The 20,140-nt window shown below is 42.8% G+C and overlaps 1 protein-coding gene across 1 annotated transcript in view; it reads left to right on the top strand.

Moving 5' to 3' along the window:
* The window catches only part of LOC146185523 (uncharacterized), a 91,092-nt gene extending 71,866 nt beyond the window's left edge, over positions 1–19,226 (top strand). Inside the window, exons 3-6 of the mRNA XM_084605547.1 lie at positions 12,164–12,228; positions 13,692–13,844; positions 15,327–15,559; positions 18,957–19,226. Coding sequence (XP_084461673.1) covers positions 12,172–12,228; positions 13,692–13,844; positions 15,327–15,559; positions 18,957–19,179 — 666 coding nt within the window. The 5' untranslated portion in view covers positions 12,164–12,171 and the 3' untranslated portion in view covers positions 19,180–19,226. The remainder of the gene's footprint in view (positions 1–12,163; positions 12,229–13,691; positions 13,845–15,326; positions 15,560–18,956) is intronic.
* Positions 19,227–20,140: the final 914 nt, after the last annotated feature.

Here is a 20,140-nt window from a genome sequence, read left to right on the forward strand (position 1 = left end):
ATCATTAATGTAGACTAGAAAAAAAAGAAGACCAAGCACGCTTGCCTAAAGCATGCCAGATGTCACTTGGTCAGGAGGGATGGAATTAATAACTGAAGCGAATTGAGTTTTAGATAAAGGAACGTCCTTAATTCAAGAGAGTATATTAGGTGGATGTTAAGCTGAGCTAGTTTCAGTAGAAATCTGTGATCAGGGAATCGATCCAAAGCTTTTGAAAAATACAAAAAAAAAAAAGCAGTGTCAGCCTGAAAGCCCGCGTCATGTGATGCATCTAAGTCATTAACAAAGCCAGCCAGTTGAGTGCCACATGAAAAGCCGCTGCGGAAACAGTGCTTATATTTCAACATAATGTTATGATCTTCGAGGTAGTTAATGACTTCGCTACGAAATATATCTTTCAAGAAGATTGCAAAAGGTGCTGGTCAACGAGATGGGTAAAGAGTTAAATGGGGAGGAACGCTCACCTGATTTGAATATACTGTTATGCGCTTGTCATTTGAAATTAGTCCGTTCGATTATTACGTTTGTGAGAATCAACAGGATAACATATCATAAATGCTTTGAGATGTACTCATTAGTATCATATTGTTAAAGCCGAGGGGATCCGAGATATTAGTAAATTTAAGTGTTTTTTGAAGCTATGATACATGGTTCGTTAATAACTATTTCAGTTGCAATCGGTTTGGTTTACATCCCAAAGCGACTCAGGCTACGAGAATGGTGGCAAGTTCCGAAAATTTTGAACACCCGGAGTTCTTTAATGTGCACAGACATCGCACAACACAGGGCCGCCTTGGTTTTCGCCTCATTAAAGAAGAGGCCACAGCTGCCGGGATAATATAATAACTATTTCAGGCATGTAAATGTCATAAAACGCATTTAGGTCAGCTGATGGGCTAATGTCTTCGTTTGTGAATACTGATGAGAAGGTGTCCTTAAAAACCTGATTACAACCAGATTAATTAATTATGGCTCCGTTATACTGTAGGCAAGCAAAATGTCAGGATGAAAGTTAGATTTTCTATGCGGCAAAATTCACGAGGGTGGTTGGTTACCTGAGATTAAAAATCAAGATTGCAAAACTGAGTCGAGTGGATTTTAGCCGTGATTGGTATCAATTGTAGCATTTCAAATTCTTTTCCCGCGCACCTATATTTTTTGGTGCCAGCCGGTACTGTGGCTTTTTTTTTATATTCATGCTCCACAGCCTCTGATTAGGCCATAGTGCGTTACGGCTACATCTAAGGGACATACGGGGCACGAATTCAACGATAAGGTTAGTAATCATACTTTTGAATAAATCCTGAGTTCACTCAACAGTGCTCAATAAATACTCATTCAAGAACTGGGAAGAAAAATAACCTAACTGATTATTAATTCTTTCATAGATCTGCTGTAGCAACTGACTTTTTAAAAAGTAATTTTCGTTAAAACAGCAGGTAATGCATCCTGTTATTACACCATGACCTGAAATGTCATATCAGGATTATTTTATATAGATATATAAATTATATAAAAATTAATTTATTTAGTTGATACAGTCTTTGTATAGCCTTATTAAGAGAAGCTAAACATGCCCAGTTTTACGCAGTCTCAAATGCCAAAGTTCGCGAGTTTGAACGATATTACATTCTTGTGTAACGAGCGCACGTTTCACATGAGATGGTGCTTCGCCTCAGTAATGTCGTGTATGCAAAAAAGCCAGCTTTAGAGGCAGCACAGGTACTTTGAGAGATGGGGTGCCATTTTATAATCTTTATTGTCGTTTTTCATTCTTTCAGTAACGCCACGAGACACGGTGATAGCGAACGGAGATAGAGAAGGAAACAATCAGCCACTGTTCAGCTACGTACACACGGCCACACTCCTCAGCCACGAGCAAATAAAAGGCGCATTTATAATCCTGCGTTCCCGGCGGGGTCGCGATTGGCGATAGTGGTCCGAGACAACCGGTTGGCGACGTTGCGCCAGACAAACTTCACCCTCTCCCCTCCCTACAATGCAACAGCGTCGATAGAGGGAACTGCGGTATAGCACCTTCCGGCATGTCACCTCTCATGAAATTAGATAAATTTAGCAATTTAGTAGAGCAGCGATGTTCTAACACGGTAGCCCAAACAGATGAGTGTTGGAGTTCCCTTTGGCTTTCTCTCTGCAGGCGGCTTCGGCGCTCTGGAATCAAATGTTCAACAAATGTCACCACCACAGCAGCCAGAATATGGTGGTGAAAGGAGCATAGTGCGCGCGGAAGAATTTTTATTCCAAATCTTTACAAACTGAAAGTCAGGTCCACCGGAAGGTCTAAATATGCATGAAAGGCAGTATATCTTTGAAGAAGCGCATTATTTGGTGACGGTAAAGAAGGAAATGACAAGTTATTGCAGATGTTTTTTTCTGAGATTGTCGTTTAGTTCTCGGAGTCATTGCTATATTGAGACTTCGATAAATTTCTTGATTCTAAAATACATTCGAAACATTTATTGGTCAGTTTTAGAGTCAGTGCAAGCTTTATGTGTAAAATCTAAAATATATATAGCTACTTCGGCTGACAACTGAGCATGACATAATTAGATGAGTATATGTACTTCAGACGCTTTCGTTCTAATATGCCATTAAAAAAAAAACATCAACATTTTGAAATACCGATTTTGGCATGCCTACGTTTTGCAGACTTGTTTTTCAAATCTCTGAAAGCAAACTTATCCTTTTGCGCAAATCGCCTGGTGGGGAAGGAATGTTTGATGCACGAAAATGCGTGCAAATATTACGTCACCTGTAATTACAAATGACTCGCGTGTGCAAATCTTGAGCAGGAATGAAGGACCACAATAACACGTGACAACTTTGTGAAGTCATATTCAGAGAAATAATTGGAAAAAAAGAACTGAGAGCACTGTGGAATTTACACTGCAGAAATGCGAATGCCTAAGCATTGCTGGTGCACACGGTGCATCACGATTGGTCTCATTATTATTATCAGCTTTGTAGAAAGTCATCTGACAAATTCTTCTGCACCTCCAATATTCCCATCTTTACAAGGTAGAGCCCCGCCGGGGTGGTGCAGTGGTAAGACGCCCGACAACTGTCCGCAATATCCGGGTTCGAACCCGACCTCGGCGGCTGCGTTTCGATGGAGGCGAAACGAAGAGAAGAGGCATCCGTGTGCTGTGCGATATCAGCGCATGTTAAAGATCCCCAGGTGGTCGAAATTACTCCGTAGCTCTCCACTACGGCTCCCCTTTCTCTCTTTCCACTTCCAATCCCACCCTCATCCCTTCCCTTACGGCGCGGTTCAGGTGTCCACAGAGCAAGTGTGACAGATACTGCACCTTTCCCTTCCTGTGAACCAACCAACCGTTACAAGGCAGAAATAAATACATTTGAATTTGAACAACGTTCTGGCCTAATAAATTAATTTATTCAGTTGATACAGTCTTCGTATAGCCATATTAGTAGAGCAGCTAAACATGCCTAGTTTTACGCAGTCTCAAATGACGAAGTTCGCGTGTTTTGAACGATATTGTATTCTTGTCTAACGAGCGCATGTTTCACATTAGAGGGTGCTTTGCCTCAATATTAGTCTGTTTGCAAAAAAGCTAGCTTTACAGGCAGCACAGGTGCATTGAGAGATGGGGTGTCATTTTATAATCTTTAGTGCCGTTTTTCATTCTTTCACTAACGCCGTCAGCCACGGTGATAGCGAACGGAGATAGAGAAGGAAATGGCCAGCCACGGTTCAGCTACGTGTACATGGCTACGCTCTTCAGCCACGCGCAAACTAAAGGCGCATTTATAATTCTGCGTTCTCGGCGTGGCCGCGATTGGCGGTAGCGGTCCGAGACAACCGGTTAGCGACGTTGCGCCAGGCAAAAATCGCCCTCTCCCATCCCTACAACGCAACAGCGTCGATGGAGGGCAGGGCGGGATAGCACCTTCCGGCATGTCACTTGTCGTGAAATTAGAGAGATTTTACAATTTAGCAGAGCAGCGATGTTCTTACACGGTAGCCCAAGCAGGGGAGTGCTGGAGTTCGCTTTGACCTAATCTCTGCAGGCGGCTTCGGTGTTCTGGAATCAAATGTTCAATAGATGTCAGCGCCACAGCAGCCAGAATATGGTGGTGAAAAGTGCATAGTGCGCGCGGAACAATTTTTATTCCTAATCTTTACAAACTGAAAGACAGGTCCACCGGAAGGTCTAAATATGCATGATAAGGCACTATATCTTTGAAGAAGCGCATTATTTGTTGAGGCTAAAGAAGTAAATGACAAGTTATTGCAGATGCTTTTTTCTGAGATTGTCGTTTAGTTCTCGGGGTCATTGCTATATTGAGACATCGATAAATTTCTTGATTCTAAAATACATTCGTAATATTTGTTGGCCAGTTTTAGTCAGTGCAAGTTTCATGTGTAAAATCTAAAACATAGATAGCTACTTCGGCTGACAACTGAGCGTGACATAATTAGAAGGTTATATGTACTTCGGCAGCTTTCGTAATATGCCGTTAAAAAAAATCAACATTTTGAAATTCGATTTTGCATGCCTACGTTTTGCAGACTTGGTTTTCATATTTCTGATAGCAAACTTATCCTTTTGCGCAATCGCCTGGTGAGGAAGGAATGTTCGATGCACGAAAATGCTTGCAAACGTTACATCACCTTTAATTGCAAAAGGCTTGCGTGTGTAAATCTTGAGCAGGAATGAAGGACCACGATAACACGTGGTAACTTTGTAAAGTGATATTCAGATAAATAATTGCGAAAAAATCCAGATTTGGGAAAAAAGGAACTGAGAGCACTGTGGAATTTGCAATGCAGAAATGCAAATGCCTAAGCGATGCTGGTGCACACGGTGCATCACGATTGCTCTCATTATCATTATCTGCTTTGTAGAAAGCCACCAGACAAATTCTTCTGCACCTCTAATATTCCTATCTTTACAAGGCAGAAATAAATAAATTTGAGTTTGAAGAACGCTGTGGCCTATTAAAATAATTTATTTAGTTGATACAGTCTTTGTATAGCCATATTAGGAGAGCAGCTAAGCATGCCTAGTTTTACGCAGTCTCAAATGACAATGTTCGCGTGTTTTGAACGATATTGTATTCTTGTCTAAAGAGCACACGTTTCACATAAAAGGGTGCTTTGCCACAATATTACTGTGTATGCAAAAAAAGCAAGCTTTACAAGCAGTACAGGCGCTTTGAGAGATGTGTACCATTTTATAATGTTTAGTGTCGTTTTTCATTCTTTCAGTAACGCCATCAGCCACGGTGATAGCGAACGGAGATAGAGAAGGAAACGACCAGCCACGGTTCAGCTACGTGCACACTGTCACACTCTTCAGCCAGGCGCCAACTAAAGGCCATTTATAATCCGGCGTTCTCGGCGGGGTCGCGATTGGCGGTAGCGGTCCGAGACGACCGGTTGGTGACGTTGCACCAGACGAAATTCGCCCTCTCGCCTTCATACAACGTAACAGCGTCGATGGAGGGCAGTGCGGGATAGCACCTTCCGGCATGTCACCTGTCGTGAAATTAGAGAGATTTAGCAATTTAGCAGAGCAGAGAAGTTCTAACACGTGTGCCCAACGGCTGAGTTGGTGAAACATATCGAAGGGCGAACAGCGCTAAAGACAGACAGCAGCAGAAGAACCGCAGAAAAAGCACTACTCAGAACTGAAAGTTTATTCTACGAAAGCAACACATTTTATGAAAAAGTGGCCAACTTATCAGCACCTGCATGAACCAAAAGCACGTGTTGCTACGTGGAATCAAGGCGTGTTACCTCACTATCATGAAGTAAAATATATATCTAGACAGATGATTACGGCTCCAACATACATACAAACATTTAAATAGTTGGGGGAGGTGTACTGGTCTGATAGCATGTGTTTTTTTTTTTTTTTATAGCAGATGCAAAGTTCAAGGTGGACCTAATGCTGAATGGCACGACGTTACATACTTTAGCGCTGACAAATGCTATGGTGTAGTATGGTAATTTGACATGCTTAGCGGGTCAATCGTTCCTGTACAATACATCGCAAAAATTCATTGGAGGCATTTAGATTTTTCGTAAGCGGGGTAAGGCAAAAGCCTTTCCTGCGACTCTTTGCACTAATTTGCCATTTTTTCACTCAATTGATTATTTTTGGACCTTTCTCTTTTTTTAATCTTTTTATTCTTCTTTACTTTTCGTACTTATTCTTTTTCGGTTGTGTGTTTCTTTTTTACTGTATTTATTCGTTTTTCTCTTTTACTTTTTTTCCCTTTTTTACTCTTGACTGATTGTTTTGATGTTGTAACGCGATGACGTGACCTGACATTAAAGCTTTGCAATGTTTTTGCACAATTTTTACGTATCTTGGAAAATTTCGACGCCCGTGGATATTCTGTCGTCTGCACACTATATCGACACTCATGGCTTTTTAGACGTTGAATTCACCTTTCTGGCTCTAATTATTTAACTAAATACTCCATTTTAACCACATTTTGCACATAGAGATATTTCTTCTCTTTCTACACCATAGAACCATTCTTTGCAAATGTTGTTTTCGATTACTTCATCTCCCTAACTTTTTTTTCCAAAATAGCACAAACACTTTTATGTTCCTTGGGTACAGGGAAAATAAGTCCTATGTCATATCTTTTTTGTCACATTTTGAAGAACGTATAAACGGAGGTGTACATAAGGGAGAACGACACACTTCTTTCTTTCCTTTCCTTTTTCTGAACTAGGCACCAAAACTGAAGTTTTAAGCTTTTTGGCTATTTTGTTACAGCCCAATAACATAACATCATCCAGGCAACCAGGTTTTTTGAGGTGTTTATTATGTTCATCGAAGCTGTTGATTACTATATGGTTACACGATTTTGATGACGCGGACACCACAGATGAGACCAAACGTTTCGGCTTTACTTTTTAAAACTATAATCGTATCATGCCACTGCGTATTCGGAGCGGAAGCCCACCCTGCATACGCAGTTGCAAATACTCATGGCAAGGTGGGACTACAGCGCATGCGTAGGATTGGTCCTGTAAACCGGTATACGTCTATGCTAGTATGTCAGTTGTATGCTAAATCTTTCTATGTACGAGCTGCGGCGAAGCCGTTTCGGGGAGGTGGGTGCGATGCATCCTAGGTGGGAGGTTCAGGCACGCCTGGTAGCCTAGGTAGTTTTGGCCTGGTGCACAATAGGTACATGCTTCGAGCCACTGCCAGTATACGGTCTGAGTGCGCCGAAGCTGCCTATCACGTCGGTGGTGAAGCGCCACTAAAAGTATAGAGGGCCACTATTGGATAACGCGATGCCACCAGGCCGCGGGAGATCTTTACGTCGAATTACAAACTGCCCTTATGTGGCCGCAACACCCCTCTGTCTCAAGGCACCAAATGGCAAATGGTCTAGCCAACTGGCTACTGTTCTCGTGATGAGCCTGCGCGTCGCATATGATGATCAAAGACACTTTTTCGAAAGGGTGGGGCAGGAAGTCACGTATATATTCACATGAGGCAGCGTATAGCAGTTTGCGTTTTATTTTTGCGAGTGAGCATGCTTCATCTAGGCTTCACAGTAGTAATCTGTAACATGACTTCTGAGCTCTTGTTGAACAAAAAAGAAAGAAATTCCCTCAAGATTACCACTACTTAACGGATATTCAGCAACTCCTTGTGGTATTAAGTACAAAATTGTGTATTCATTTTTGTGCCTTCTTTGATGTAGAGCGCTCGTGAAGTTACTGTGATATCAGTCGTAGCGTGAATATTCTCGGGGCAATCAACATGACACGTTGCCATGATGCGTACTTGAAGTCACGAGTAATGCAACGACATGTTGATAAATTAACCTGACACAGAGTTGCACCAAATTTGAAGAGCTGCAATCCGTGTCATAACACTATTACGCCATGAGCCACAAGGAACATGAGATCATGAGATTAAGGCAGAAGCGGCCACGTTTTCTTTTTTTTCTTTTTTTTTTTTAGCAGTATCGCGGCAGTTTCGAATAAACGACTTGAAGTGCTCTGTAACACAACCGAGTGGCAGAATGGTATGAAAACAATACAAACCAAGCGTGGATATGCCTATTCTCGGCTGTTTTCCTACTTAATTTTGTAACAGGCCACTGCAGGTTCGCACGTTGGATACTACAGTGAAAAGGCTAAAAACGTGGCGGACTGTATATGCAGATAATGATTCTATAGAAAGTGTCCGCTTACTCTGGTATACAGGTGGGCGAAGGTAGAGTACAGCTTTTGCTGCTGTAATGTAAAAATTTACTTTTAACGCTCCTATAGTCATGATGCACCGGACTAATGGCTGAATGACAAGAAATAACAAGTACATAAAGGCGCTTTTAATGCCAGACGCAACTTTGTCATGAACATGTAAACGCTATTTTGAAGAAGCTAGCAAACATGAAGCTGTTCAGAAAAGCCCACTGCAGAATGAAGGGTAAAAGTATTCTTTTGGGCTGAAAACACTGTGTCCAGTGAAATATTGCTATCACTGATGTTCGATTATCAGGTGCATTGTCATCATCACACTTTAGTAGAAATGTCGAATATGCATCAGCAACAGTTTATGGCTCTAAATAATAGGAGCAATATGAAGCCATGATTTCTTTTTTAAGTATATGTATTGTTCTACGCTCATAATATTGCTTTACCGATTCAAAAATGAACAAGATTTCTTTGTAATTTCATATTTATTATTTTTATTTAGTGAAATTAGGGCATTATGCTTCGTTTGGTATCAGGCTTTGGCAACGCCATGCTATCTTTGTTCCTGTGGCCCAAGAACGTGGTATTGAAACGAACGCCAATAATATTGAACTATGAAGTCATTCCTCATGAAGAACCAAAGCCCGGACGTCCCAAGCGTTCTGAAGTGGTCCACATGGCCCGCTTGAAGCCTTTTTTTTAATGCTAGGTCCCAGTGACCACTATTCTTTCCCCCAATTTCATTTGGCATTTGCTCGAGGCTTCCCGAAATGGGGGCTAATGTAACAATGACTGAAGACGACGACGTCCAGAGGCGTGGAATAAAGAAGTGCGCTAGCTAAAAAACTGAGCCCTGCCTCGGACATAACTGCGAGGCTCCTCGTTTACACAATATCGCTGATAGCATTGCAATTTAAGGCGCCGAGTGTGCGCATTCTTTAATCAAGTAATTTAGGCTTACCACCCAAACGTCCTTTTTAGTTGGCAAAAAAAAAAAAAAAGAAACGAACATACATATAGTTTATGCTCTGCGCAAAATAACAAACGTGAAAAACAAACAAAACAAATTTATTACGACACTAGCTACGCTCTTGATTAAGCGGCATAAATGATGATTTTTTTACCGCCCTTGCCAGGGAAAAGAGAATCATCCTTAACAAGTTCTTTTACTCTTACGACACGGTACATTTCTCAGTAAAGCAAACAAAATTAACAACAGAAAGGCAGGTGTCTTATTCACTCCACATGAGATTCGACACTTCAAAGAACTAGGCTGCGGACGGAAATCCGACCCAAACACAATGCATCTCGTGATTAGCTTATTGTGAAAACAGCCTCTGTAACGCGATATCGTCATCTAGGAGGACAGAAAGAAGAAAGGTAACCAGCTTTTCATCTCTCAATGCCCTCACTGGCGATATTCTTTTGGATTACATTCCTGGCTTGATCCGATACATCTCTGTGTATTCTTCGTCAGTAGCACTCAGCATTCGTTTAGTTCTGCGAAATTTATCTGTGTTGCCATGCTGAAAGCTCAGGTAGCAAAATAGTGTCTTTCATGCAGGAGAAGATACAGCAGGATGAAAAACTGAAAAAAAAAAAAAAGCAGGTTGGGAGAGAGAGATAAGAATAAAAAGGTCCGTCCAGGTACTGCAGCGAAAGCACCGGGCACAACGTAGCGCGGATCTCTAATCAAAGCAATGGGATGAGGGGTTACCTTTGAAGCGGCCTTCCAGTAAAAGGGGGACTCCCCCGCGCAACCCGAGACCAAAACCGCTTAGCCTAATTTGAAAGGTGAGGCGCGCTGCCTTCCCATTGGCTGTCGATTGACTGGTGGGCGGAGTCGGCTCAGGTGGGACGTTTACGGTATGGCGCGGAGTGCACCGTGCGATTGGAAGTTGGCGCGGTTCGAAAATCACATCTCCGCGCGGAAACAGGTGAGTGTTGGAGTTCCCTTTGACTTCCTCTCTTCAGGCAGCCTCGGCGTTCCGGGATCAAATGTTCAACAAATTTCAGCGCCGCAGCAGCCAGAATATGGTGGTGAAAACTGCATAGTGCTCGTGGAACAATTTTTATTCCTAATCTTTACGAACTGAAAGACATCTCCACCGGAAGGTCTAAATATGCATTATAAGGCAGTATATCTTTGAAGAAGCGCATTATTTGGTGAGGCTAAAGAAGGAAATGACAAGTTATTGCAGATGCTTTTTTCTGAGATTGTCGTTTAGTTCTCGGAGTCATTGCTGTATTGAGACTTCGATAAATTTCTTGATTCTAAAATACATTCGAAATATTTATTGGCCAGTTTTAGAGTCAGTTTAAGTTTTATGTGTAAAATCTAAAATATAGATAGCTACTTCGGCTGACAACTGAGCATGACATAATTAAAAGAGTATATGTACACCGGCAGCTTTCATTGTAATATACCGTTAAAAAAAAAAATCAACATTTTGAAATGCCGATTTTGGCATGCCTACGTATTGCAGACTTGTTTTTCAAATTTCTGATAGCAAACTTATCCTTTTTCGCAGTCGCCTGGTGAGGAAGGAATGTTTGATGCACGAAAATGCTTGCAAACGTTACGTCTCCTGTAATTACAAATGACTCGCGTGTGTAAATCATGAGTAGGAATGAAGGACCACAATAACACGTGGTAACTTTGTGAAGTCATATTCAGAGAAATAATTGCTAAAGAATCCAGGTTTGGGAAAAAAAGAACTGAGAGCACTGTAGAATCTACACTGCAGAAATGCGAAAGCATAAGCGTTGCTGTTGGTTTGCTCTCATTATCATTATCAACTAAATGCATCGTCATTGTCGTTGCTAATGACCTCGATGTCATTATCCCTAATTGCAGCTTCATTGTCATCGTTACTATCATCCTCACGGTAGACACGGAGAATTATGATGTGCGTTTAATGATTGTATAGTATTATATTGCAGTGTATTGTTATATTGCATCCTAGAGCCTTAAAAGCAAAAATGATTAAAAAAATATCCCGGACGGGGCGCAGTTGGTTAAAACGCTCGGCTGGAGTTCCAAGGCATGGATGTTCAATTCCCTGGGGAGGCGGGATTTTTTTATTTTTAACTATCTCCCTCACGTCATGATATTATGTGTGATGACGTCACAATCTCGCGGTATCCCGCGGAATTTTGCCTAGAAGTGTGACGCTTCTCGTAGCCGGACGGACAGGGTCATGGCCGCGATCATGAGCCATTAAAGCCGTTCGCCTTAATATGTGACGAGAGGCTGCGACAAGCCTTTGCAACCTATGTAAACACTGTGCAACCGCCTTTTCTAGACCTGTGAAATACGTTTTAACGAAATTATTAAGAAAAAAGAAGGGGTCAGGTTACGCTGTAGCGACGCAACAACAATGGCCTTCCGTGTAGCATATAGTGAGGGCTGACAAACTTTTCAAAGTCTAGTGCTGAGATTTCTGTTACCTATTAGAGCGCATGCTGAGCTAACCAGCTTTTGCTTTAGCTTAGAAGCCTGTGCTGCGGAAGAAGCAAGTGATCTCGCACCATGTGAACAATGAACCTTCGTTGCTGCTTTAATAACCTGCAGAATAGTGAGACGCACATTGCTTCATAATGGTAAAGCTGTAATTTTTAAAATACATTATTTGCTACACCCCCGCAAATAAAGCTGGTGTTTTGCTGCGAACGAAATGAAAACATGCGTATTGCCAATTCCTGGTTTGTTACCACCTGAAATTCAGCTTCTAATGTATGCTGTAAGAGTTATTATAATTTTTTTTAGTGTGCATGCATATTTTAGTCAATGAATCCTGTAATTACTTATCAGAAGGTCAAAGATCGCTGCAACTGCCAAACTCGCCTCCTTGCTGTGGACAGCGATGTCGAGCATGCGAGATTACTACCTGTGGCGTTAAGAAAATTATATTAACTAACTTTTTTTCTTTCTGGTGCCAGATATAATCATGGCCAGCGCACGAGATTCGCTGATTGATTCCCTGATGGTGGCGAGCCGAAGACAGGTGAGCAGACAAGTTGTGGGAGATTAAAACGGTCATCTTGTCATCGTGCTATATCGATGGAAACGCGTGTTAAAAAAAGAAACTGCCACTAAAGAATTTGAGACATGGACATTAGGATCATCGTGTACTACACTTTCAGTCAAGCTCCTTTAGTGATGGCCACGCGTGCAATCTCTACCAACCTCATAGCGTTACTCTCCGCGTCAATAGCCGCCTAGGACATCTCCGAGTATCGAAATTGTCGTTTCGACTGCTGATCGTGACCTATAACATCGAAAGTAATAAAGTGTGGCTGTATTCGCGTGCTCAATATTTAGAAGCCACAGTTGGAGCTACCACGCGATGAAGCGTATTTTTGCTTGAAGCAGATGAACGGAACTTAAGTGAAGATGCGGAATTAGTGACTTTTTCACGGTGACAACTCCTCAACAATCAACAATCCACCCTCTCTCAGGTCTATGAAAGAGCATCGACAGGATGCACAAATACGAGAGCAACAATTGCTGACGGCGTAATTCCGATGGGAGGAGGCTTATGCCTTATTTCTTCCCGTAAACGTTTAATGGAAAACGATAAATGGACATAGGATAACACGTGAAATATGACATCTGAAAGTATCACTACGCTTCGTGCATTCACTTCCGTTTGCCCACCCAGTCATAGTTTCTTTGTTTCTCTTATGGATTTCCATTTTACATAATGGAGGAGGCCGATATATAAGCGGCAGTACTACAGCTTGAGAGGTCCTCGAGCCCCTTAACGCGTGGAAGCGCGAAGCACAATATGCAAATATATATTGTGTCACTTCCAGATACAGTTATACCACAAAGGTAATGGAACTGCGCTTGGACACAGGTTGCCTGTAGTGGAAAAACAATTATCCAGATATATTTAAGCTATGTCATGAAAAAGTTATGTCAGAACACATGTGCATTACAAAATCGGTCTGAAGTACACGTGCTCAACAAAGTATTATATTCTTAAGGTCTCATATTTTCCATAATGATGCCAATTTTATTAAGGAGATCTATTAGCCACGGCAAATTGTTCTTCAGCATTTCTTTACTGTAAGTTTTCCAGTGTGTTTTAACCTCTAACTTGGAAGGTTGTGAACAGAGTCCACGAATTTATAACGTTACGAGCGCCGTGATTGATATTCTTAATTAATAACTGCTGCTTGTTAATTAAATTGGCGGAGTCACTTAGTTGAGGTTAAGCATAGTCTTGAAGGTTCCGAACTGTTGATAAACGTGTTCCAGTAAATGTTCTGCTATGTCTGAGAGCGTCGATTTTATTTAGGTACTCCCTCACAGTGTCAGAGAATTGGCGCTTAAAAAAGCTACAGGCTGTAGATAGCACGCCTTCCTTCAGGAACAACGCGGAACCAGAGAACTAAGTTCGAAGCGTATTTTTTTTTGTTTTTACCACTCTTTCTTCCTCTTTTCTGCGCCTCCCGTGTATAGCTGCGGGTGCACTTGCAGAGGCGCAACCGGACCACGTTCACGGCGCCGCAGCTGAACGAGCTGGAGGCACTTTTCCAGCGCACCCACTACCCGAGTTTCTACCTACGAGAGCAACTCTCCAGGAGGATCAGCCTCTCAGAGGCCAGGGTGCAGGTGAGAGCAGTATGCCGATGGCCGCTTGATACTTCGAACAAAAAATTGCTGGTGGCTCAACTAAGCTAGGCCAGGATACACATAGCGAAAGCAACCGTTAGGCCCCGGGTTGCTTGTGTATTTGTGCAGTGATACTATACAGTACAGTAAGAGATACAGTTTCCAGTGTGCAAGGCACATGTTTATTCATCATTTTATGCTTGTGAAGGTGACCCGATGATAGGTACAGTAGGTGGCTGCCATTTTAATTTTGGCTATACAGTACTTGGACTTGATACCGTCTCTTCGCGAGACGTTCCTCTCGTTCTTCGGGCGTCTCAGCCACCCGCTTAGCCTTTCTCGCCTCGTTTTCACGCTGCCGTCCGGCCTTGTACGATGCGACGACTTCTGGATCAGAAGATTCAATTTCCAGCAGCCTGCACTGCTGTTCTGATGAGCACGGCTGCTCTCCCTTCAGCGCTATCAGGTTCGCATGTGATAAACTTATCCGCTGGGTAAAAGGTAACGCACCAAAAAAGGCATCTGAAGATAAGGCAAAAAAAAAAAAAAGATGGTGATGCCATACAAGCATCGACTTTCACACAATCTCAACAACGTGGCCAGGCGCTATGGTGTAAAGGTTATCCTTTCCGCTCCAAACGAGCTCAAGAAAGTATGTGGCTTAGAAGGAGGAATGATGGCGATTCAGAAGTGACAAAACAAAAATAACAAAAGATCCTTGCAAAACGGGGGTGGTATATGAGCTGCCAGTTTCCTGTGGAAAGACTTACATAGGAAAGACGGAACGTTGTGTAAATGTACGGCTAAAGGAATACGAAAAATCGCTATCAGGGTCAAAGTCCTTTCATTTGGTTGACCACTGCCAGGGATGTCAAGATTGTAAGCCGGACTCTAAGCCGGAGTGTATGCCGGTGTGCAAGAAAAAATGTAGGCCCCTTTATGAGGAAGCAGAATGATTGTCAACTCATAAGGAACGACTTCAGCGTGAAATCACGGAGGCTTTTTACATATCAAGACAAGGGAGTACATGCATAAGCGCACCGTCGATTGCTCTAACACAAAAAGAACTGGCATATCTAGACCACACATGGAACTAATCTCTCCCGTCGCTTCCTTCATCTTTTTTGGTAACTTTTGTTTGCTTTCGTGACTATGAGGCTCTTTTGATTTTGTTTTTGCATCTTATCTTAGTAAGCACCCCCACAAGCTTTACCATGCCCTACACTTTTTCTATACTTGATGCTATCCCTTTTTATTTCTTGTGTTTTGTTTCGTGAGATGGGTATTTATTCCGTGTTTTTCAATAAAAAGTTTAGTTGTGAAGAAGCGCTCGTGTTGGTGTCCTTCTTCTCTTGGTCCTCGTTTTTCGCGCTACCTACAAAATGAACCAGATTCAACTCGCCCATCTTTCAACCTTACTACAATCATTACTTCGTTTTTGGCTGCATGTCCAAGCGTATTCTACGCACTGTGTCGTCGTAGGTGTGGTTCCAGAACAGGCGCGCCAAGTGGCGGAAGCAACAGCGGGGCCTGCAGCCTCCGCCTCAGGTGCTGCTGCGCAGGACTGACACCATCTGGGCCCCGCTGCCTTTGAGGCCCCCGCCTTCGGCTGCTGTCGGGGTGATGGCACCACACCAGCAGCAACAGCATCACCGAGTGCAGCCAACTATTCCGGACGCCAGCACGCAGCAGCCCGAACGGTGTGCCATTGGGACGTGAGTAGGATAGCAAACCTGCACTTTCTATAGAAAGTTATCGAAGGGGCGCCGGACTATGGAAAACTCAATCCTAGGAGTTCATTTGCCACCGGCTCGGTATAACGTTTTGATCCCTCCTAATGATGCCTCCTTCCAAACTCGAAAAGCTAGTACTATGATTTGCATTACACGAGCATGCTTGGATTTTAAACATTTGCTTAAAAATTAGTTCTTTATCGCGAGTGTGTAGTCGACTACGAATCGAAGTTCGTTCGCAGTAAATGTCTAAAATCAAAACGAAGCACCGTCTTTCTTCGAGGTAACACGAATGGGCTCGGGACAGTCGGCGTCCATTGAACGGGAACAGTCAAACGCCTGGTTTGACCTCTCATCGGTTTTGCAATAGCAACCGTTGATAATGTGCTGTCTCATAGTCTTATCAGGGTAAAGAAAACTGCATTTCTATTCTAATTTCCGCATAGGCTTATACTGATTATGCTGCACTCTAGGATCATAAGCCGGCAAAATACCTGCAGGGAACTGCTCTCTCTAGTGGAAATTCTCCCAAAGCCTAAGGCTCGCTGCAGCGAGCCTTAGTTTATTACGAAATATTGCTGTTAAGAAGAAAGTTGCAGTGTGCTGCGTATCGCGGTATATTTTCAAATTTCTATAAGTCCATTGGTCACTGTGGAGCTGCAGAATATGCACAAACTTTTAATGCACATGGTTTTCAATCCACATTCTTGGATGCCACCCAGATGGTTGTGAAGCGTTGTTTAAGAAGACACTTAAAGAAAAAGGAAGATTAGCTGCCAAGGTGAGGCAAAGACAAGCAAAACTGACCAGTGGCCACTACGTTGAACCACTGCATTACCTCGCTCTTGTCTGCTGCCTTTTTTTCGTTACTGCATCAACATGCAACATTTACACAATAAGTGATTAATTACTCGGGGACATCCAACGAAGCGCAGGCATACGGCTACACAGGAAGGCTATACAGCTTTCTCAAACTTCGTAGTTAAAGAATAATTCGTCCAGGCCCGGAACTATCTAATCTGCTGACCGTCCTCTGGTTATATGAGTTGGTAGAGAGACTGCCCTGAAAGGCGGTGGTCTCAGGTTCGACCCCCGGACCAAGACAAATTTCTCTTTAACTTCGAAGCTTCTGAGAAAGCTGAATAGCTTTCCTTTGCAATCATATGGCTGCACTTCGTTAGGTGTCATTGATTATTCCCTTATTACAAATCTACTCCACCTTGGGGGATTCTCCCAAATATTCGACCAACGCCGGTAATTGTTCGAGTTATTGATCAATTCGCTCTCGCCTTACCATATTTCCTGTTGACCATCCTGGTTAGCTCAGTAATCTTTAAATGCTTTGTAGAAAGCAGCGCCAAGCCCGTCAGGTCCTGGCGACTTTCCCATTGGAAGCTCGTCTATCGCACTTTCTATTTCTGTCAAACTTATGGGTCGTTCTAGACGCGTTTTAACATCATCATCGAGTTTTGGCATTTGACGAGAACTTTATCGAGAGTGTGCTGCTCCTTAGAGAAACGTACCGGGTGCTTTCTGATCCACCTGACTGGATCAGTGTGCTCGATGAACTGGCTGTCCTCAAGAAATTTTAAACCTTTCGCGACAGCCGAAGTCTGGTTGTTGCGAGTTTTACCATTATTGTGGATCTTTTTTGAATTGATGTGAACTCAAAACAGGCAATAAAGAAACAAAAATTCTGGTTAGCTCAGTTGGTAGAGCGACTGCCCCGGCAATGCGGTGGTCCCGCGAGTTCGATACCCGGAGGCGAATTTTTCTTTGAGTATGAAGTTTCTGAGAAAGCATAGCTTTTTTTTTTTGTAGCCGTATGGCTGCACTTCGATGGACGACAATGAGTAATTACTTTCTTATTACAAATCTACTCCCCCTTGGGATATTCCCCTAAACATTGGGCCAACATTTACACAACAACTGTCAGCCACATTTCACTGATGTAACACGGTTAAAAATTGTTATTGCGCTTAAGGGTTGAATTTTCAGGAGCCAAGCAGGTGCCGGATTAACAAATTTGATAGCTCGCTTTTTTTTTCGTGCCTAACTGTCGGTCCTCCTCTGTTTTAAATTTTCTTCTTTTTAATGTTGATGTTCTATTTATATACCACAGTGCAGATACACGCAATAGTTTATTCGCCATGATTTAGGTTGTACCTCTCTTTAAATTATGAATGTGGAATCAGTGTAACAGGAAAAAGTTTCCGAGAAAAGTTTGAAACGAAGGGGGGGGGGGGGGTGGAGGGGGGGGGGGGGACAGAAAAAATATATTCAGGGCAATACATTCTGACAGTATGAATAATGTAGTGAACCGCTAATAAAGAAATCTTCCAGTTGAAATATCATGCCGACAAAGTAACGCACACAGTGTCCTTCAAGCATGCTTGCCCATTGACGGTTGGAGCACAGGAGAGGCAGACAGCAAATCTTGTCCGCCTATCCTGATCGAGAAAGAGAAATTTCCAAATAATTTTTTCCTCTGGGGAGCATACCTTCAGAAGGAGAGGATGTAATGATCTGCAGTTTCAACCTCATTGCATAGAACAGAAACAATCGACGGCATGAACCACGAACAGCATAAAGATTCAGGCGAGGAATTCTACTGCGCAATAATGCCATGGAGACCAAATTGTCTGCAAGCTGCAGACGAGCTGCAAGACTGTACATTCCAAGGAAATTGCAAGTATTTGTAGCTCCCAGTAGCAAGGGTAAGCTCATGGCTCCGGGAGTGGAGGAGTTTAAGACGTTAAAAACAGAACACAGTGAGCAAAATGTTGGGTACAAAGCTGGAACAAGCCCTATGATAGCTGAATTCGCTGAGAACCGGCCACCATATTGGGAATAATGGCGCAATGCCCCGGATTCAATTGAAAACGTTCTTCTCAAAGAAGGAAAAGATGAAAAAAAAAAAAAAAAAACATTAAAGATAGCATCAAAAGGCATTTCCTTCACGTTAATTTGACGCCGCGCTTCGGATGTTGTGCTTATCGTCTTCATCTCCGCTGAAAACGTTGAGCTAAATGCCCTAAATATCCACCTTCATTGTAATAAAAGCTTATGACATATAATTAAATACTGAGCTAAACATACCTAGATATAAAGGAGGGCTACGTATTGCTTCTGCGTGTATATCCGCGCTCAGCCAAGCTAAACCTCCGCTTGATATTTTGTTAGTTAGGGCGGAAACTAGCGTGTTTGACAAATGCAGGTTTGTCTTCACTGTGGAGTCTAACTCGCGTAGATACACCTTTTTTTTAAAACCTATGCCAAAATATTTTATACATTTACCATGTTCTGTATAACTCGACGATGCAGTGTATAACCAGCGGAGTGTGAAACTGACGGCTGCGTGTCGGCACTTTACTTGTAGCGTGTCCCGCTGTGGCGTCAGTGGTTCTGGTTGTGCGTCCAGCGTGGCCAAGCCCGAGCCGCTGTGTCCCTGCCTGACCCTGCAGGCGCCGCCGGCGTCGTGGGGGCGGTTCCCACGACTGGCCACCGCGCACCAGAATCCGCTGCAGCCGTACCTGGCAGCGTTCGCGGCCCGCCAGGAACACGTTGCCGCCAAACAGCGCCATGCCTCGCCAGTCCAGTGAAGACACTGTCCCCACGCGTCCTCGAAGCCGCAATAAATTTCGCTTATTATAATGTGAAGTCGAGATCTGATATTACGTAAATGAGAGTTTGCAACTAGGGCTCGTGCTTTTAAAGCTTCCAAGAAAAGGTTCGTGGTTTCCCAGAAACTTAAAGTACCTTCCAGAAAAACGTAAGTCTACTGAGCCATATACAGAGCGCATGGCTCAGAAACCGCAATACAATTTTGCAAGCTCTTCTTTCCTTAATAGTAGCTCAGGTTATCTCGGACCTTCATTACACGACACTTTCACAGCAATGTTGATGAGGCGGTAAGGCCTTTTCCGCAATCATCTGTTTAGTTGCAGATTACCAAGTGCAACCTGCAACTTTCAAAATGCTAGAAAAGTGGTCTTGGAATACAGTGAACAAATGATATCTGATCTCTCCCCACATCAAACCATACTTGACTCATTCTTCTATCATGCGCGAGTCCTAGCCAAAAGTGGACATATGAGCGATGCTGCTAAGTGGTTACCTGTGGTTCCACTGATGGTAAGTTTCATTGTGTGAAAACTCTAAGTAAACAGGATTTATTATCAATAGCACGCTTAACTTTCTCTGTTTGTATTGTTCAGAAATTGGGAATTAGCGCACGGTTTTCCATTGACCTGTTTTTTACATTTATTTAACTACAAACTCATAGTTCTCACATAGCCGAGTCCTAGCTAAAAGGAGACATGTGACCAATACTGCTACGCGTTGACCTGTGATTCCACTGATGACTGACAACTTCGACTCGGCAGTATAAAAAGCTGAAAATAATAACTTATTATCAATAGCGCACTTAACTTCCTTTGTTTTTATTGTTCAGAAAGCAGACATTAGTGCATGGTTTTCGACTGACTTGTTTGTTTTAATTAATTTAACTACAAACTCTATGGAGAAATAAGCACGGGGGCCTTATTTTCTCCAGATTCATTC

The sequence above is a fragment of the Amblyomma maculatum genome, chromosome 6, assembly GCF_055883805.1.
Source record: "Amblyomma maculatum isolate TAMU_Amacu chromosome 6, ASM5588380v1, whole genome shotgun sequence".
Taxonomy (NCBI): Eukaryota; Metazoa; Arthropoda; class Arachnida; order Ixodida; family Ixodidae; genus Amblyomma; species Amblyomma maculatum.